This window comes from Lepisosteus platostomus, chromosome 12, assembly GCF_059453375.1.
Source record: "Lepisosteus platostomus isolate fLepPlt1 chromosome 12, fLepPlt1.hap1, whole genome shotgun sequence".
Lineage (NCBI taxonomy): Eukaryota > Metazoa > Chordata > Actinopteri > Semionotiformes > Lepisosteidae > Lepisosteus > Lepisosteus platostomus.
In genome coordinates, this window is record NC_142622.1 from 1505401 (window position 1) to 1525901 (window position 20501).

A 20501-nucleotide genomic window follows, 5' to 3' on the forward strand; every position below is an offset into this window, starting at 1 on the left:
TGTTGCAGTAAATTAAATTTGTTGCAGACTCAAAACCAGATTTATTGATATTCCATATATAATAGAAAACAAAAACGTCCTATAGACGAATGAGTTATATATTGGATAATGTCTCATTTATCTTTTTAATAATGTAATATCATAAAATTATAATAGCATTTGTACAGAATAAAGCCGTATTTGTCATGAATATACAGTATTAAATTCCAGCATTGCATTCCAAAAGGGTCAAACAAGAGGGTCACATTTATTCACACAAAGTATCCCTTCAAATCAAATTCAGCATAAATCTTCTACAATACAGTTTCCAGACCAAATATAGGCCTCTAAAGGTTTCTTGTTTTCCTGGAGCATCAAAGGAGGGAACACAGACACACACACCAGAGCTTTCAGCTCACCACTGGAGCTCAGCAGGTGTGAGCCTAGTCAGTACCTGGATGGGAGACCTCCTGGGAGAAACTGAGGTTGCTGCTGGAAGAGATGTTAGTGGGGCCAGCAGGGGGCGCTCACCCTGTGGTCTGTGTGGGTCTTACTGCCCCAGTATAGTGACGGGGACACTACACTGTAAACGGGCGCCATCCTTCGGATGAGACATAAAACCAAGGCCCTCACTCTGTGGTCACTTAAAAATCCAAAGCTGTTTCTTGAAGAGTAGGGGTGTTACTCCGGAGTTCTGGCCAAAATACCCCCCTGGCCTTTACCAATCATGAACTGTCTTCATCATCCAGGTGGGGCTGCACACTGGTGGTGGTGGAGGGGATCCCCATGACCTGTAAAGCACTTGGAGTGGAGTGTCCAGAACAGCGCTATATAAGTGTAAGGAGTTTATTTTGAAGACATAGTAGCAGCATCATTATTACAGTTAACATCAGAGAGCTTTCAGCAGGCAAGCAGTCATTGACCCCCACAGAGAGATGAATATAAAAGAAAAGCTGAATCTGTGACTTCCTACGGTACTTGGAGAAAATGAAGGCTTCTAGTATAGTGGCCACTAATGCCAGGAAGAGAGTGTCTTCAAACAGGAATGATCTCTCAGAAAAGAGCTAATTTATGGTTCTTACAATGCCAGCAGCTTAATATGGCGAATAAAATTATTCAATAACGCTAAACCATTACACATACAGAAGAGCAATTAGTACCAGCGTGGTACAGGAGCTCTGTGAAATCGCATTTGTAACGGAGCATTATGGTCCAACACTTTCGCTACGACACCGGGAATAAGCTGGTTTCTGCTCACTGGTGGTTGGGTGCTTACTTTGGTAACTCATAGCGAAAGTGCTCAATAAATAGCTTTTTATAAACAATATTAACGCTGAACAATTTACCAAGACCAGGAGATAGAGACAGTAACTTTTTTTCGCGATTGCTATAAACTCTCTCCTTCTACAGGACGTCGAAGCTTCTTTTAGAATAAATACTATTAAAGAATAAATCCTAATAAGGTTGCCGGACGAAACGAAAAAACAATAAAACCTGCAAATATTCAAAAGGCAGAGGAACTGCGGTCCGTTTACATGTCAGACAACATTCACACAAATCGCCACCAGACCGTCCAAATTTCGGACCTTCCTAGCTGCAATAACGACGCAGCCTACCCCACTAACGGAAACTGTTCTGCCACGCCCCCAGCCCTCAATTGATTGGTTCACATTTCCGGAGGGGTCCGTTTCTCTCCACTGATTGGCTGGCGGCAACTGCCACCCTCGTCCTCTGCCGGGCTTCAAGTTTGTCTGCGCGGTGAAAGTGATGAAGATGGAGGAGTCGCCGTTCTTTAATTATTAAGTGAATTTATGGAGTAAATTTATACCGCTGACAACGGAACAAAGGGAGACCGGGCGGATAGGGACGTTTGGAAGAAAGATAGCATGGTAGTAAGTAACGCCTCTTCAAGTTGACGTGCCTAATGTCATGTAACACGATTTTGAGCGAGCGCTTTTATTCAGTATAATGCAGGATTAGCAGATGTACCAGTGTTGTCAAAGTGCGAAACATGAACTTCTTTGACGAACGGAGAAGGCAGCCCCTGTAGTGGCATTGCTTTCTGTAATCAGAATGCTAGCTGGAGTTAAGTCAAGTTGTTTAAAAAGTTTTTTTTTGTTGGTTTTAAATTGGGTATCAATGAGTTAAGTTTTGTTTCTTAGCCGTGAGATATGCACGCCGATCGAGAGCATTTCACCGTATGGACCAGCAGTCTGATTTCCACCTCTTTTATTCCTGAATGCAGCTGGTGACTTGCTTTGTTCGTGGTTGCTGCAGTCGATGACCCGAACCGTTGCCGTTGCACTGTTTCAGAAATATTTTTGAAAACCCATCTATGTTTTGGGGGTGTACAGTACCCGTTTGTAACTTGCGGGACCGAGTCGTTTTCTGGGGGTACAGTGTAGTGAACCCCAGCTCTCCTGGGCTCGGTGGTCTCTGGCCGGATCCCGGGAGCAGCGATGCGCTGAAATAAGGCTCGTCTGGGTCATGATGTCAACGTACTGTATCTAACTTTAGAAAACAAATACATCCTGCAGCCTGTTTAACCATTTATGTTGAGCGCGCAGGCTGCCTGCGCACAAGGGGCAGGGCGCAACCCTGGTCTTGGACAGCGCGGAGGGTCCTTACACGCACGGGAACCCGGGGAGACATTTCTGCAAGCGTGTTGTTTGTCAGCTCAGTAGTAGCTCACCAACTCTTCGTGCAACATTTCCCCCTTTCTGGTTCTGTGATACCCGGCGCACGGAGCAGAGAGCTGGGGTGTCGGATAGCGCTGTAAAGGTGGTCTCTGTCCGATGGGCCAGTAGCAACCAGCAAGCCGGCGGCCGGGCAGCCTTGGGTGTTGTGGAGTCCTAGACGGCGAGGTGGCCGGGGCTGCGAACTGAGATTTGTTTTGCTCAAGGGAACCAGGTAATTTGCTCACGGGGAATTTAAACAAGTTTTCAGCTTTATTTGCATGGTTACTGGGATCTGGTAACAGACCACAGAGCAGCGCTAGTACTTGAAAGCTTTGACTTTCCTTTTGCTAAAACGTTTATGTTGATGACTATGTACAGTATACAATTAAAATAAAGCTTGCCCTGAAACAGTTTTAAGCACGGACATCAGGTGGACTCTTGGCTGTTTTTAAAGACAAAGATGTGTTTTCTCTGGATTGTCCCCATATACATGGACAGCATTTTGAGCTGCTGTACTGTACGTAACTAGTCAGCTTTCTCCCTCTCTCACGATTTTACTTGTAATCCATTTTTTTCTGGATCTGTGGTAACCAGCAGATGTCCAGGATGAGGAAATGAAGTCTGTGAATTCATGTGTGTATTGTAACGTGTGAAACTTTGTCAGTGTTTTAAAAGAAAACAAGCTGGGGTGGTTACACATACTGTACTGTTCCTGGAGTGAGATTGCTGCTGCTTCTGTCGTGTGTAGACAAAAGATAGAAACAGCCAAAACATTTTCTGAACGAAAGGGGTGTGCTATACCTGAAGTCAGCTGGGCTTGTTTACTGGAACAGCATACCTCCTGGCTCCTCCTGTGTGACAGAGTCCCTGCACAAAGGGTTGTAGGAGTGGGGAGCAGGCTGCCCGGCTGCGCTGCTGCTGATGGATGAGAGCCTTGGATGGACTGGCCTGGCCGAGGCGCCCCGAGGGGTGGCGTGACTCCCCGTGAGCCGGCAGCGCCCACAGCCCGTCCCCGCCCCCTCCTCGCCCTGCTGCTCCGTGGATCACGGCGTTAATCCGGTCGGCGGATCAGGAGTGGGAAGGGGGGCGAGGGGGGGGAGGGGGCGAGGGCAGTGTGAAACGGGAGCAGTAGTTCTGCTGTGAGCCAGTTACTCGGGCAGGATGGGAGCCCCCCTCGGACACGAGAGGCAGCTCCCCGTCTCTTTCAGGTCCGCAGGGCCTGGGCGTCCGGGCAGCTGCACGGAGCCGTCCACTCCAGAGTGTCGCCAGCTGAGCGTCGCTCGAGATCCAATCCCGTTCAATATTCCCGGGTTTTTTTTGGCACTCCCAGGTGAATAGGCTGGGCTTCGGGGTTTTTTCCAGCCGGAATTTGCAGCGGGACCAGAGCTGGCGGCGCAGCAGTTGATCCCAGTCCCGGTCTCATGCTGAAGTGCGCACTATTACTAATTGATGGATGTGTGCATGACTGGCAGCATGGAAAGAGTGAACTCAGTTGAGTTCATGTGCTGCCTAATTGCATAATATTTACTGGCAGGCAGCAGGCTTCCTATGGCTCCTGAGGCTGGCTGGAGAACAGATACTGTAACTCCTGCACTAATGATGGGCTCACTCCCCCTTCTCCTCAGCAGGGGAATGCAGGTGTGTCATGTGCTTGACATGGATTTTGTGCTCAGAGCTTCCCAGTTGCTCTTCAGTGCTGTAATTTCTCCTCGGAGACGGGGGGCTTACTCCACAGCTCGGCTGTCAGCTCTGGTGCACCTCTCAAACGTGCTATTGCTTGAAAGAACAACTGAGTTTCGGATGAGGGGATTCTCTCAGGCTGACAGGCCTCTGGCTACATCTCTGAATTTGTTTTGCATGAAAGAAGACAGTGCTTAAGTATTTCAGAGGCCCGTGAAAAGTGCAGATATGCTTTCGAGACTTACTTTATATAAATTGCATGTCATGGTTAAAAGCTCGTATAAGCAGTGTGCGTCTTGGACATCTATTTAAAAACTGTCTCCATGTAAGCAAAATAGCTCATTACAATGTTTGTTCTAGGACTTGGCCACTGGGATTATATTTAAGACATTACAATCCTATAAATCCCAGTGGTATTAGAGAAGGAGGAGCTTTTAGAGGTTTGCAAGCAGCAGGGAATTTAAATCACATAACAGAGCGACAGCTTTTCGTTGCTGGTACTGTCATATTGTGTTGTCAGGAGTGGTGCACTGGTTTTCGTAAATTACAGGAACTTCACAAATGGTATAGTATCATATACATTATTCATTTATTTTCCCTAGGAACCAATTATTATTAACGTAAGTGTTTTAAAACACAACAAAACGATCCATCTGAAAGAGCCTCCTTTCATTTGATGAGCCTTTTGGCCTATCTAGCCATTATTAGTGAATTGATCCAGTCGTTTCTTGAAAGACGTCAAGCTATCTGCTTCAACAACATGGCTGGTGGGCTGTTCCCTTCTCCCACACACCTCTGGGTGAAGTAGTTTGTGGTTTTAGTCTTCTGCGTAGTTTCCAAGATGCAGCAATTTTCCAACCCCCCTTATCGCCCCAGAGTGCTGCCCCTCTCGAATGTCCTGCCCCAGGATCTGTGAAATGATAGGAATGGGGAACTCCATGGGAACACTGCGAAGACGCTGGGATCCAGTGACTCCAGAGGAGCGGATGTGTAGATTCCCAGCACAGTGCAGACATCTTTTTAGCTCCAGCGACACCAGCCAACCTGATCCGTTTCAGCTGCAGGGAGAGGCAGAGCACAGGCTGAGGCCAGGGAGCGTCCTTGTTGAGATTAGTGTCCTGGGACAGTAGATTTCAGAAATCCTACAGATTTTGAATGTTAATGAAATACCTTTGGCATCATTTTGGCTCCACGATTATTCATGAGTGACTGGGATGCACTTGCATTGATTAGTGAGAAGATTTGACCTCCGGAATGTGAAGCCTGGAGAAGGAACTGACGCCCCACTTATTAAGAGACTTTGAGCCATTGGTATGACAGAGCAACACCCAGATGGACATCCGTTTGGAGCCGAGCCCTCTGCAGCAATGAACCGAGGTTTTGTGTGAACTGCACAGGTGGACCATTGAGACGTGTCGCGTAGATGTGTAGGACGATGCACTTATCGTTGTGTATGAGAGACCATCCGATGGCGACCTCCAAGCACGATGGTCTAGTCAATCCAGAGATCCGTGTGCGGTGACTGATGGCATGGCCTAGATCACATCCTGGGACCTCACCTGGGGATTCCACCGAAATGTCCTCACTCCAGCAGGACAGCACCTGTCCTCGGTGCTTCTGCAACAGCTCGTCTCGGTAGAAAGCCGAAAGTGGCGGAATGTGTTCTGCTGGGGACGCCCTCTTCTCTCCAGACCTGATCCCCACTGAACGTGGCGGGATGAGCTGAGACGGCCCATGGCATCTAGGGCTCGGAGACCAGAGATCAGACCCGGGCCTGTCCAGGCTGCAGGAGAGGAACGGGATAGAATCCCACGAGACCCCCTCTGCACCCTGGTGCAAAGCGCACGTCACAGGTGTGCAGCTTGTGCCTTTTCCTGTGCATGGTGCACATGCTGCACAGCTGTTGTAACGTGTGCCAGCTGCAGAGCTGTTGCGGTTATGAGCGGTCATGTAAATAGATGCGGATCTTGTAGTGTGGGTGGAGTAGTGGGGGCCATCGGATGCAGGATGCAGGGCTGTAATCAGGCTTGTCGGATTGTGTTGTACTAGTTTTGCAATAAATAACCCTCCAGCCAGTGTGACACACAGCAGCTGAACACACAGTCTGACACCGCAGTGAATCGGGAAGACAGCTCGCTCAAAGTGAGGGATACAGTGGTAGTATTAACATCCCTCTATAAAGAACCTTGCTCGGCGGCAGTCTGTTTCACATTTTATGCAGAAGAGGAACCTAGTGAGGACCAAAAAGTCAGATAATACTGGAGAGGGATGGCAGTGGTCCCGGGTGATGTGTCCTGTGTGTGTGTGTCATGTTGTGAGCTGCTCTGTTCGGCTCAGACAGGAATACTTGCCAGGCCAGTCCAGCTGCCTCTGCCAGATTCCCTGATCAACTCGGATGTCCAAATAGTTTAGCAGAAAAAGGGCTAAATGTGGAGTTTATGTGCACTGGTTCTGACAGTAATTCACCCAGTGTCAGTCTGATGGCTGGATTATGCTCAAAATGTTTATTGCTCCTGAGTCTTGAAGGTAATAAATGACGAGGGCTGTGTGCCATTTAAGTAATTATTCTTTCCATGGTTATGTATAAAATTCCAGTGCGATTTTAAGCAGCAAAATTAAAGCTTTTCTAATAAGGTTTGTTTTCACCAGGGTAAAGTCTGAAAAAGTGGTCTGTTGGGTATGCTCTAGAATAGCCATCTTGGGTTCTGTTTGAATTGTTATTAAAAGACTGCAAATCTTTAGTGGTTGCTCAGCAAGACTTCTGAATGACTCACTTTCCCTGTGAGAGATGTGTTTTTTTCCCCACTTAACATTAACCTCCTAATTCCGATCACTGTGCAGTTGTGACCTCCTTGAATAAATTGCCTGGTGATTGCTTCATAATTGGCTTGAATTGACAGCTATTACAGCCACATTTATTTTCACTGTTCCATCTAGGCTGAAGTCCATCTGACTATAAAAATTTGTAGCTCATTTTATCTTAAATGGGGAAAAAATACAATAGCTGAGATGTTTCTGTCTTGCACCTACACAGACTTATTGGTGTTGTCTACCACATTGCTACTAAGCTGTCAGTTTCCATAGCGTTATCAGTATCAGTATCGTTATCGGCAATATCAGTTCTTTCAGAAAGCTTTTAGAGACTTCTGTCATATTAAATTGATGCACTCAATGTATAGGTATAGGTCTGTGTGTCGTTGACATAGTTTTATTAACAGAAAATCCGTTTTCATCAGTAGATATCAGTTCCATCATGTTGGGCATACAACATAGTTGTGTCTTTGCTGAATTTGCAGAGGCGTACATATGGATGGATAAATATCCCTTCTGCACCGTTTGTTTTTCAAGAGTGTTTCAGTTTCATGGCACCTGAACTGTGGCATTTAACACAGCTTTTGGGTCTAAACTGGAGTGCCTTCCGTTCGAAGTGTTCCTGTGGATATTTCCTCAGGTGTTCCGGTTCTGGTCTCTGAACTGTCTTGGTGTGTGTGTGTGTCCTGTGGCGGGCGGGCGCCCCCTCCAGGGTGTATTGTGGGGCGTGACGTGAACAGGGCTGTGTGACCCTCACCAGGAATTATGGGAATGGGTGGGCGGGTGATCGTATATTATATTTCCCTTACACTTAATGTGTTAAAAATAAATCAGTGCACACCAGTAGAGAACAAATTGCTAAGGTTCTTTCTGACACTTACTGAAGGTTGGTTTAAGTTCCCAGTCAGTTAACGCGTATTTGCCCTGCTGTCCTCAGTGTTGTTTTGAGTTTTTAATACTTGCATATTTACCCTGCAGAGTAACCGCCACTTTAGAAGGTTGTGGATGACCTCAGGCTCTTCTAGGTGTTGCATTAAAAAACAAATCGCTGTAGTGGAGTAAACTTAAGGCATAAACCAGACTTTCAGGTTCTGCTTGACCCAGGTGAAAGTGGTGTAACAGCTTTTCGGATTTCCAAATAGAAAACAGTCTACAGCTCTAGCCGTAAGAAAATGTGTAGATGCTCTGTTACAAATCCACCCGCGAATGGGACCCTCGTGTACGTGTGAAAGGCGTGAGTGTTATATTTGGAGCTAGAAAACCTTTTGTGGTTTTGCACATCTTTGACGTGTTGGTTCCCTGCAGAGCTGTAGAAGGAAGTCGTTCTGCACAGTAGGATAGTTGGGTTCTGCCGCCGGTTATGCAGGCAGATCCAGTCCTGATACAGTGTCTCCCAGCTGGCGGGAGCATGGTGACTTGGGCAGGGCCAGTGGCTCCCGCGTGTAGCTGAACAGCCCGGTACTGTAAGCACTCCTCCGCTGCTGGCAGCCTGTTCAGTACAGTGTCGTTTTCAGAAGCGCTAATATGCATTTTTAATGTGAGGCTGCTACTGAACCTTAATTAGAGCAGCTTGCTGTGGGCTGCAGCTGCACTGTCACCAGTAACTGGGGCATTTCTTTGCGATTCCCAGGTTTCGTTGGGATGACCTGCAGGGCCCGGCCGGGCTGCAGGGCTCGCGGCGCGCAGCACTGTGAGCGACGGGAGTTGCACAAGACCCGCCGTTTCGCAATCTCGTGGTCTGGCGCTTGTAGCCGCTGGAGGGGGCGGCCGTGCGGCTCGCGCCCGTTCACACGCGCGGCACGGCAGGGCCAGACCTCCCTCGCACCGAGAGGGGCGCGGACTGAGGCCGCCTGGCAGGGCCTCCCGGGGCCGCCTGGAGAGCAGGTTCGGATGCGGCGGCCGCTTTGGAGGAAGGGAACGGTCTGGGAGGTTGTCCTGCGGCGAGGTCACCAGCACGTGCCCGAGCTCGGGTTTGTTTGAGGCGAGGCTCCTCTGCGGTCTGCTGGTGCAGCGCTGCTCTTGGCCAGAGCAGGCCTGGCTGAAAGGGCACCCTGTGGGCGTGCCCTAACCCCGTCCAATCCACGTGTGACCGAAGCATGTGCACCCTGAAGCACCCCTCTCCGGTGTTCATTCCCACTCCTCTGCGGTCTGCGCGTGCAAGCTATTATTTCCTTAACAAATAGGCCTATCTGCTCGGGCTTACAATTCTAATCGAAACAAGTTCCATGGATGTCAAAAGGGCGCTGTGCAATTATTCAGGACACGGTGGATTCATTACAGAGAATAAATATTTAAAAGCTGCCATCTGCTGTGTTGGCTGGCTGCTGGACCACACTGGATAACGGGAAGGCTGTAGGTAAACTCCAGCAGCCCTGTACACCCCGTCTTCCCCTCTTCCGGTACCCAGGAGAAGTGGGAGCTGATAGTTCTGAGCTGCAGGACCCCCGAATGCTTTCAAATGAATCAATTGTTCAAATTCAGAAAATGCAATAAACTGATAAGTAAGGTTTACTGAGTTGGCATTTCTGTGGACTAATGGAACACATTGTCAGCTGGCTAGAGGGAGACTGAAAGGATTTGCCTAGCAGTGAGAGTAGGAGGGAGATACACTGGCATTGCTGTAGGAGGGGGGGCGTCAGTCAGGATTCAGTGCTAGAATAGAGCAAAATGGGGCACGAGACATCTTTATCTGCTGTGGTGTGTCCCAGAGAACAGCAGACTCCTGCTACGGGTGTTTCATTGAGGAAAAAATGCGTGAGCCACCTTTTCATCATTTCTCATTCAAAAGAACATCCTGTGGCAAAAGTGACTCAACCGTCCGGCCCCTTTGAACAGGCTGATAGAGATTAATTTTCTCTGTGCACTGTTTTTTTTTGTGTGTGTTTCCTCACCGGTCAGTCCTTGACATTTTCCTCGGTTTCGGGGGGTGAAGGTGGCTCAGCGCCCGGAGTTTCTCGCCCTGTTCAGGCCGGGAGGAGTGGAGCTGGGGGGCCGGGGGTCTGACGGACTGCGATCAGTAATGACTGACCGTGCCTGTAGCTGACCGGTGAATAGACGGAGATTCCTAAAGCAGGAGGGTACAGAGGAGCCGTGTGATTGGACCGTTTGTATTATAGCAATTTCTACACAGGTAGATTTTCTTTTCTTACCACGGCATAAACAACCGGCCGACTTCGCTTTTGCAATGTGAAGACGCCCCCCTTCTTCAGAGCAGGGAAAGACAGCTTCTTGAAGAAGCAAGCAGGACCTCAGAGTCGAGCGCCGAGGATCATTTTGTTTTTGGAGGTTTAACGCTGGGGGGGGACAATAGAAAGAGGTGCTACGGTTTGCCATTTTTTTTTTCTCAGAAGTTGACCTGAATTTCCATAATCCTGTAGTTCAGGAACAAGGCCAACCACAGGCTCACAGTTAGTGGTTTTATTTTGCCAGGACAGTGAAATGATGTATTACACTACACTGTGAGCTCTGTTGAGAAAGATCTCCCCCAGACCAGAAGAAACGGGGTGTCCAGTGGAGGACCCGCGGAGGCTCTGTGCTGAGCGGGGCAGGGAGGAGGAAGCTGGTCCCTGGACCGCGCTCCTGTGGCTCGGCGAGGCTCGAGGCTTCGTGCGGAGAGAGAGTGAATCACTGGGCCGGGGGGCGTGGCTGCCCGCTGTGAAGAAACCCACTGCTCGGCTTCAGGAAGAGGCCACGCTGAAAGACGCTCTCCGCCCGAGCTGCCGCCTCCACGCTCGCTCCCACAGAGCCTTCCCCGCCGGGCTCAGCCCCTCCGTGGAGGAGAGAGAGTGTTTAGAGCAGGAATTCGGGAAACAGAACAAAAGTGTTTTACTCTTCTGAGAGAGCGAGCTGTGTGTTTTCCCTGCTGTCTTGGAGATCTCTACCACACATCTGACTGCCAAAACACTTCCTCCCTTCTGTGAGTAAAGCCCTTTTGTTCTTCAGACACAAGCGAGCTGTCTTTTTCTACGGGCAGTTTCCTTTTCTACACTTCTGCCGATTTAGGGGTGGGAACAATGTTGCTGTTGAGTACTTTCGTATGTGCGGTTGGTGAACTTTGTCAAAGCTATATGATCAGGCGCTGACAGCTAATTTTTATATTGTTGGCTAGGAGATACAGTATGACCCTCAGCCAACAAATGCCTCATTTATATAAGCATCTTCGGTCATGTTCTGCTCGAGTCATATCAACATTCTGGAAGAAATGAATGAGTCTGCTGTATTAGGGATTTTGAAGAAGTCTGTGAACCTACAGTCGTCTTTTAGCTTTCATCAACTTACTGTCTGATGACAGTAAGTTGTAATTCTGCTGCTTGTGTCCTCAAAACATTACATAGGAAAGTGTCTTAAGCAGTGCGCCCCTGACAAATCATTACAGATGTCAAAAATGCATGTTTTGCAGCCTAACCCCTTCGGTATCACTATAGCAAGAAATCTTCTTTGCCTTACTGTGGTATTTGGTGCATTCTGAATTACTTGAAGTCGGAGTTTGCTATAAATTGTAGTCTGCCTTTGTCGCTCAGTCAGTCCTCTTATTTTAATTTGAAAGGGCATGCATGGCAGCTCTTCATTGTAAGGTTGGGAATGGCTGTGATGGGCGGCCTGCAGTAATTTGTGGCGAAGGTTAAACCATAGCTCACGTCAGATCCCACTGTACACAAATGGAGCGGTTATATACAGCATAATGTGACAGGCACAGGGCCCCTTAATAACTGTAATCTCTTTCTTACATTGCCTCTTGGACAGAATGTTTCATTGTGACTATTGAAGTAGTGAATGATTTCAAGACAGAGTCTCTGCTCAGGCTTTAGAACTTTATCTCAAGACAAAAGTCTGTAACAACCTTGGCTTAAAACTATCACGGGGGGCTTTATAGAGCTGGTTACAAAGTTCATTCTGATAGTGTATTTAAATAACTGCTCGGGCTCAGCATTAGGAGTGGAAATGGAAAGCTGATGGCAAGCTGTGTTTAATATGATTTGCATTTGTTGGAAATTTCATGCTGATGTACATTTTTGCTTTCTGTCTTCATTGTTAATTGGTAGCTAGAAATTCAGACATAGAAGGAGGAATACCCCTGTGTACCTCCAGGGCACTATAGAAACACATTGTATAAGACATTGACAGTTTCATTACCTTCTGTTAGATACAATGTCTACCTTAAATTTAAATCGCTGGTTTTGCTGTTTTGATATGCGTCTGGCCCTAGTGATTCAGGGGTGTGCGAACAGCAGTCTTTATCCTATATAGCTCCTTATAGATCTCCCTTGCAACACAACAGCACTTTAACTCTGTCAGCTTTTCTTAAACTAACAGCTTTAAGATCAGGTTGGTTTTGAGCCCAAAGGCCTGAGCTCCACCTTGCAGGCCGTCTCTCACCTGACGAGGTGTGCCGAGGAAAGTGGAATCCTTTTGTTCCACAACACCACTACAGTGGACAGATTCGGAGTGCCTCTGTAAAGTAAAAAAAAAAACTAACATCTCCAGACCTCTTCGGTTCCCAAGCTGTTAACATACTGTAAATCGCCCATCAGCTCGAGCAGCCATGGGGAAGGTGCTTTTTCAGCTGGCTGTGATAAGACTGGAATTATTACTACATGTAAATTCGTTGCTTATAAACTTACAGGGCATTTCACAGGGGCAAAGACTTACTAAAGTCTTAGTAATTGTGGGTGTGGGTGTGGGTGTCACTGGACTGCTGTGGCGTGGGCCAGTTGTCAGTGAGACAGTGTTTTCCGTCTGTCTCTGATCTGGGGTGAGTGGAGGACGAGCCTGTGCTCCTTCGCCCTGCTTCGCTTGACTCGGGCGTTCCTGCTCACAGTTTCGATCTCTTCCAACAGACCCCTCTGGTCGTATTAAGGCTCTGGAAGCTCTGTAATCTGGAAGCTCTGTAACTTGCTTTGCGAAGTCTTTGTCAGCTGAGCTGCCAGTCAGGTTTTTGCACTATTAAATGGGTAAGTTGTACTTTTCAGTTTGAGATTTAATTGTCCTTTGCTCCACCCCATACTGACAGGTTCAAGTGTTGCCTGTTTTAAGCCCTTACCAATTACCTTATTGTGACATAACTGGCCAGGCGGCATTCATGACAACATCATGCCGATCAAGTGCAGTGCTGATTCAGTAGCTTTCTCATCAACCATTCATCTCCCCCCTGTAGAAATACCACAAGACAGCTGCGCACCTACTGTACAGTACCTCGTTGAACCCTCGGTCCTAGCCTCTTCTAGAAACACTGGAGATAAGTAGCTGCTGTTTGGTAATAGATAGCATTCAGTGAGCGTATGAGGAGGAAGAGTGGTCTAAAACAGAAGTAATACATTTTGAAATTTCAGCTTGTGATTGGACACGTTGAGAAATCCCTTGTGTTTCTCAATGGCAATGTTCTTAATCTTCCTGCAGTTCTGAATTTTAGCACGCAGCGCTAAACCCACAGCACCACATGAAAGGACATCTTTTTTGGGAAAAGATTATGATAGTGCCTCTAAAATAGAGAGCCCGAGCCTCAGCAAGCACAATTAAAAATGCCAATTGGTTTTAAATACCAGAGGCTGACTCATCTACAGATGAGAGTTAGAGTTAATTATTGTGTTTAAAACATGCTAGCCCCCTTAATGAGCCTGCTACTGTCAGAAACCCTTATCATTATTACTGCATGTTACGTGACAACATGCAATTCTTTAAAACGGATTGAACAAGTTTCCCATTTAGTCTTCTATTCATGTGAAAAGCTCTCCCGACTTTTCAGCAGTGCACAGTTAATGCAAGGATGGTGTTGTTGCAGTTCTAAGAGAAAACCCATAGAACAATATTTAAATATTTTTACTTGTGTTTAACTAATATATTTAAATGTGCATTTCTTTTTCTCTAGCAGATATGTAAATGTCAGGAGTACAGCAGACTACTGATAAAGACTTCCAACATTTCTGTCACTGTGGGTAATACATTCGTGTCTTTCTGTGGTACAGGTAGTTATTAGGTGAAGTACTACTGGACATAAATGTAGTGTAGAAATGTATACTTTTAATTAACCTGCATTTCAAAGGCAACTCGTCTGTGTTGAGAATTAAATTAGAACAGCACACCTGAGTTTAAGGCAACAGATACACCTGTGCAGTGCCTGTGTGAATGGAGAGGCAGCCACAGTGCTGTTGTTCGACAGCAGTGCTGCACACTGCATTCCAAAGAGGGTCAGGATGATGATGATGATTTTTTTGGGGAGAAATTTAAATACCCCTGACTCCCAGTCTGCTCGAATGCTGTATTTTTCAGGCAGCCGGCATGATAATCTGTCAAGGAATTCTAAGACCTAGCGCAAGAATATATCTGCACATTATTTTCCAGGTTAAATAATTACATTTAAAAATGTCTTCCCAGAAATAGAAATATTAGCTGTGGGTTAATTCACGGATGGTTTTTGCTTTGCCCTCAGGTTACAAGGCTGATCTAATGCATGTGCTGTACTGCTTGACTGCACTGAAACGCTACAAATTGGATTTGTTTTTTAGAAGGAGATGTTTAGAGACTTTCTCTTTGCTGTCTCCTGTACACAGTTGCCCAGAATAAGAACAAAATGTCATTGAACGTTTAAAGCAGTAGTTTAAAACCTCTTGCTTTCCTTGCTTATTTCTTGAGAATAAACTGATCAGTTGTATTGGAGTTCTGCTGGCTGTGATCACGCAGCGATGTTCTTCACCACCTACACGGCTCCATGCTTTGTGCAGGAAATCCCTTTGTTTGTGTGGAGGATAACTAAGGCTGTGCTGTGGCATGAAAAGATCTGTATTTGATCCAGGGGTGGGCCTGGCCGCCCGATTCACAAGCCCTGGAATGAGAGGGAGTGTGGGAGTGACTCACGGGCTTGTGTGAAACAGGCAGAGCTCCAGGCGCACTTGCATGGGGCTCCTCTAGTGTGACCCGAGAGTGACCGGACAGCTGCAGCAGGGCTGGGACCCGCGTCCAGCTCCGGGAGCAAGAGTGAGCCGAGCGTTTGCGTCGCCGGGCGCGACGGCGGTCCGGGAGGAGTGCCCGGGCCGTTCCCCCTGGCGGAGCGCGGCTGCGGTGCGTTTCGGAGACGTGGACGGGTGAGACGCTACCGCGCGCGTCTGGTTAGCTTGTCTGAGAGCACGCGGTCTGTGGTGAACAGAACTGCCATCTTTGTTTCCGCTGAAAGAGTTTGATTTAGGCAGAGAAATACTCCTGTTTCTGCAGTACAGTAGAGCAGCTGAGGGACCCCAGACTCCAGTCTGGCTCAAATTCCTGGAGAACGTGTGAGGTCTGCGGAATTGTGGATTATGCCAATCCATAATGTGTAACTGCTGCTATTATATATCTGTCCCTCTTGGTGCTTTCTTGGTTTTTGAATCATCTTAATGCTGCCCTGGTAGAAATCTCCTTAAAGATCCATCAGAACGGCTGCAAACGGGAGTAGATGTTTGTTTTTTTCACACATCCAGCCACTCCTTGATGGAAGCCAGGGCAAATTCACCACCGTGGCTGGGCAGCTCCTTCTCTTGCCACCCTTTCTGTACAGTAGCTTTGGACATTTGGATGCTGTAACGCGTAGTGCTGGGCTCCACGCGAACATGTGGAAGGAAGACGGGAAGGTCTTCCTCTGAAATAAAACGATCCACGTGCCCTGGAAAGGTGGTACTTTTCTTCTGTCCGCCTGGTGCCATCTTTCAAACTGCAGCGTTTGGGTTTCGCCAGCTGCTGTTCGCGAGCGGCTTCACCTGGTGGCTTGTGGGTACCGATTGTGCACAACAGCCCCTTCGCCATGACCTGTATGGACAGAGACGCCCACAGCACAGGCAGGCGGAAACAGCCCAGATGTCTGTGAGCACGCTGTAGGTAAAGCGGTTTTAATGCATAACTGATGATTGCTGTTGAGAATCGAGAGCAAAACACATGTGAGAAAAGTGTTCACCTGTAGGAACCTTAAATTCGATTTCTGTTACCCAAAGACAGAAATGGTCACCATGGTGACCAGAATGGTTGTTGCTCAAGGGGCTGCTGCAGCCTTTTGTATATAAGCAACTGTTTGAATGATATTATATAACACTATTAGTGGTAAACAATTTGATCTCTGTGAAATACATTTTTAACCTGTTTTCTCTGTAGTGTTGCCTGAGCGTGATATCGATCAGATCCCAGATCCTCGTTCACTCTTGCAAGAGGTCTTTCAGGGCGACGTTATCGAAGAACACCTTGGTCACGAGGACCGTGTGGGGTTAATGTCGGGGCTTCTCGAGTTGGATTTCATACAGTATTCTGTTCCGTATTGAGATGTGTGCAATCCTGAGCCGACTGGAGAAGAACAGATCTTCTATAATAAATTTAAGGATCCTACAGCATATTGTGCATAATCCAGAAATCTTACATGGCATTTTGTAAGATTCTTGGGGCTCCAGTAGTAGCCTTCCAGTGCAAACGTCCTGGCATCCTGTTCAGACTGCATGGGTCTCACTGTCGGGCCTCCTGGGGAGCAGCACTGATGGTTGTGGTCAGAGGGTTCGACTGTGAACAATACTGCTGGACTGGACTTAGACTGATCCAGCAGATGGGTACCAAAATGATCAATGCTTTGGACTAAAAAGTGTTTCTCCCGCACTTTGATATCAAGAAGACCCTGTTAGCACACTTGTAGGATCCTGTAAAGAATCTTGTAGGATCCTGTAAAGAATCTTGTAGGATCTCTAACAGATCCGGTCAGACCTCATCTTGCTCAGTTCGTTTGGGCTGTTATGTGCTCTAGGACGTTGATTCCTTTCATTTCACTTGTAGGTTCTTGTAAGATCCCACAAGATTTTGTAGGATCTTGCACATGAACTTATTATAGGGTCCCACAAGATCCCCCAGGGTGCACATGAGATTTTTATAGCTGTTAGTTGAATTATCTTATTAAATATTTTAGTTATTAGTTTTGTGTGGCACCTTTTATTACGGCATCTCTGTTACATTTATGAGCTTTGCAGTTGCAAAGGAAGTTTTCTGTATTGTACGCCTCATTAAATGTTTTGTGGGTGTGTTGCCTATTTTTTTTCCTGTACCACAACATTCAGTAATTATTTTCCATATTTTATGAAGATGCGTCGTTAAACTTTGAGCCTTTTTTATGAATGAAAATTCTTTTGCCATGGCAGAATTGCATGTTTTTACCTAGTATGCTGAAAGGAATGAGATTATCTCCTTAGAGAGAGCTGGCTGAGTGGTTTACTGGTTCAGAGGATGGATGGAGTGTCGGGAATCTACAGTGCAATCTCTTGTTTTGAAGGGCTGAAACATTCTAGTTTGGAGTTTGGTGAGCTGTGATGTTGAAACTGTTAAAACCACGGAGTTGTAGAGACTTGAGATGATGAGCAGTTTATCCAGGTGATTCTATACACTGTTCTGCTCAGGGGAAGAGCAGGTGGCCTTCATGTACCCAGTGCTACACCTTGCTGTGACCCTCATGGAGATAAGTCCCCTCTCTTATCTTCATGTGGAGTGGTGAAGTTCTTGTTATGAATGTTTACTGCAATATTTCTCATAGTACGTAATGGTTTTTCATGGCTTGAATCCTTCTTCGATTTCTGTGTGCTTTACAACACTTTCCTCTGCTTTTACTGTGGTATACCGCAACAAAACCTCCTAAGCCATATTGCTGCAGTATAATGTTTGTGAGTTCTTGGAAATTCACTTTGGCACAATGTGCATCGTGGCCTGTGGAAAAATGTGACCGCTGCTCTGTCGTTTCAGTGTGTGGTTTAACTGAGGAGCTGTGCAGAGCAGATACTGTACATGCGGCCTTTTCTGTCCACTTACACAGGCAATGAGTAAGCAGGTGTGTTTTCCAGAAATTGGCATCCGGTCTGGCTGTGGGGGAAATCTTTGTTAATGGGTTGGATCAAGACGCACAGAGCATGAGACAGACAATATGAATATCCTCATGCAACCAGAATGGTTGTTGCAGCCGTGGCTCCGTCGGACTCGGGTGCCTTTCGGCACGGCCAGCAGCGAGCCCGGTAGACCTGAGTCTGACCGCTCTGCTCCTCTCTGTCCGTCCCAGGTTGAAACCTCCGAGCAGCAGATGCAGGAAGATGCTGGCTATGGACCAAGGGGTAGTGGAAGAGTGGTTGTCCGAATTTAAGGTAAGCTGGCCTTGAATATCCCAGCATGCTCCGTTGTTTTGTTGTGAATCTCTGCGGGGATCGCGCTGATGTCAGGGCTGGTTCTTCAGCGCTCCACCCCTCTGAGCTGTTCTGTGAGCTTGGGGTCAGCTGAGGAAAATGTCCGGATCACCTTGTACCCAGACTAGCCTGAGATTCTGTGCATTAACCAAGCTAACCCCATGGTCACTCTGCAGGTGACTGCAAAGGGTTTTGTTTTCTCCGGACTCCTGACTCTTCCTGAGGGATATTCAGACAGGGCGAACTTTATAGTGTAGAAGGACTGCTTGTGAAATTTGTCTCTGCTCCCGAGACACTGCTGGGTCTCACGCCAGTGTGTGTGTGCTGGTGATAAATGCCTTCACGACTCAGTGAAGGTGCCGAAGAGCCTCGTTTATTAACAGCTGCCTGTTTGTCTTGGCACAGACAGTCCTTCTGTGCAGCCTGAGTGCCTTTGTGTAGTAGGTCAGAATTCTGGGGAATTAAGAGACTGGAAATATTCTAACACAGCTGGCAAGAATTTTAAAATAATACATCCTTTGATTGTTTCATTAAACTCAATCCAGATTGACAAAATTGACATTAATGATTATGGACAAGCCACAGCACTCTCCATTGCAGCAGAAGAACATTTTCAATCTAATTACATTTCGGAATGTTGACCAGCTTCTTAAAAAATGATTCATGCTGACGTTTTAAAGAGTGCTTGCGTCTGAGAGAAGGCTCAGGCGTCCGTGCCGGCTTGTCAAGATGCAGAGGGTCTGTGGCAGTGTTTCTTGTGAAATTTGAATTGAGGGAGCCAAGCCCCCACCAGGACTCCACCTCCTTCTATGGCAGAGAGTAAGCCTAGTCATATGCTGTTTGGGAAGTTGTGCCTCAATAAAAGTCACGGGTTTTTGTGAGGTGTGACCTTTCTTTGTCCCTGTTTTCCTCTAGACCCTTCCTGAGACCGCAATCTCCAGCTATGCTGCATCTTTGAAAGACAAGACCTCCTTAGTTCCAGCCCTCTACAAAGTCATCCAGGAGCCCCAGAGTGAGGTAATTCCCCAGGTGAACTTGCCCTGGGATCTACCAGGCACAACGGTCTTTGCGCTCAGCGGTACAGATTTGACTTCTGCTTTGCTTAGACTAACTGCAACGTTGATCTGGTGCTTCTAGGCAAATCACTGGATCATCTGACAGTCTAATCACTTCTGCAGGATTAGCAGCTGCTCCGAAGCGGTGCTGAGAGCTTCCAGAGGCGCTGTGGTCTGGGAAACGCTATGCAAATTGCTCACAATTGTGTGGTAATTGGCACCCTTAAGTTTAACAGGAGATGTCTGGGGTAGATCTGCGTATCTCTGTTTCACTGCGGTGGCTGTACACAGCCTGCAGGTGTCAGGTGAATGGAGCTCAGAGCTCCTGCTGACGGCACAAGCCCAGCTCCTAGCCCCCTGGCCACAGCTGTCACCCCCAGCGAAAGGAAGCAGCCCTGCGGTACAGATGCCTCATGATCAAGCCCTGCACTGGGACTGCACTGCGGCGCTCAGTAATCGAGCTCACTGACCACTGAAACAGCGCGCACGAGTCCCATGAAGACACACAAGGGCAGCTCTGGTATCAGTCCTGCAGTGGGCAAGGACAAGGGCCTCAGGACACGCTTACGGGAGAATAGTTAACACTTGCAAGAGGAGAAATTAATCCTTTGTCTAATCTGCTACAGACTCAGTCCTCAAAAGAGGATGTGTGGCCACAGTAATCCTGTGCTCGATGGCCAAGCACATCAAACATGGGTTTAGTTATTGTGTTCCCTGTTATTTGCTCTTTTTTTATGTAACATTGCTCTAGGGGCATAAAAAAACCATAATTACTTCTCTTTTTTTTCCATTTCCCATTTGTCTGTTGTGATGAGATGTTTTCACGGGAAACGCTACTGTTCCCCAAGAGTAACGTTTTTTGAAATGTCAGCGGTTCTGTGCTGAAACGTGAATACTGCGGTCAGGGTTGCAGAAGGAGCAGTGGCGCTGTGGGCACTGAACTCCCGGAGTCGGAGAATAGTGCCTGTTCTGGCACTTGGCCTTTCTGTTGCAAAACGCCCAGGGGCGCCCGAGCTGTAGAAGTGGGTGCCCTTGTCAAGCCGGGGTTGAGTCGAACCTTCAGCCCGTCCGCTGTCCGCCAGTGTCTGGTGATGTCCGACACGCTGCTCGTCCTCCTGCCCGTGGTGCCGCTAGAG

At 47.4% G+C, this 20501-nt stretch overlaps 1 protein-coding gene across 4 annotated transcripts in view; it reads left to right on the forward strand.

Moving 5' to 3' along the window:
- Positions 1–1730: 1730 nt before the first annotated feature.
- hycc1 (hyccin PI4KA lipid kinase complex subunit 1) overlaps positions 1731–20501 on the forward strand; it is a 33881-nt gene continuing 15110 nt past the window's right edge. For 2 of the 4 annotated variants that reach the window (XM_088600386.1, XM_088600389.1), the window contains exons 1-3: positions 1731–1871; positions 18190–18271; positions 19226–19327. In XM_088600386.1, coding sequence (XP_088456512.1) covers positions 18221–18271; positions 19226–19327 — 153 coding nt within the window. In that variant the 5' untranslated portion in view covers positions 1731–1871; positions 18190–18220. Of the gene's footprint in view, positions 1872–2730; positions 2890–10687; positions 11065–18189; positions 18272–19225; positions 19328–20501 lie in introns of those variants that run through there. The other 2 variants (XM_088600388.1, XM_088600387.1) reach the window with 2 other exon arrangements.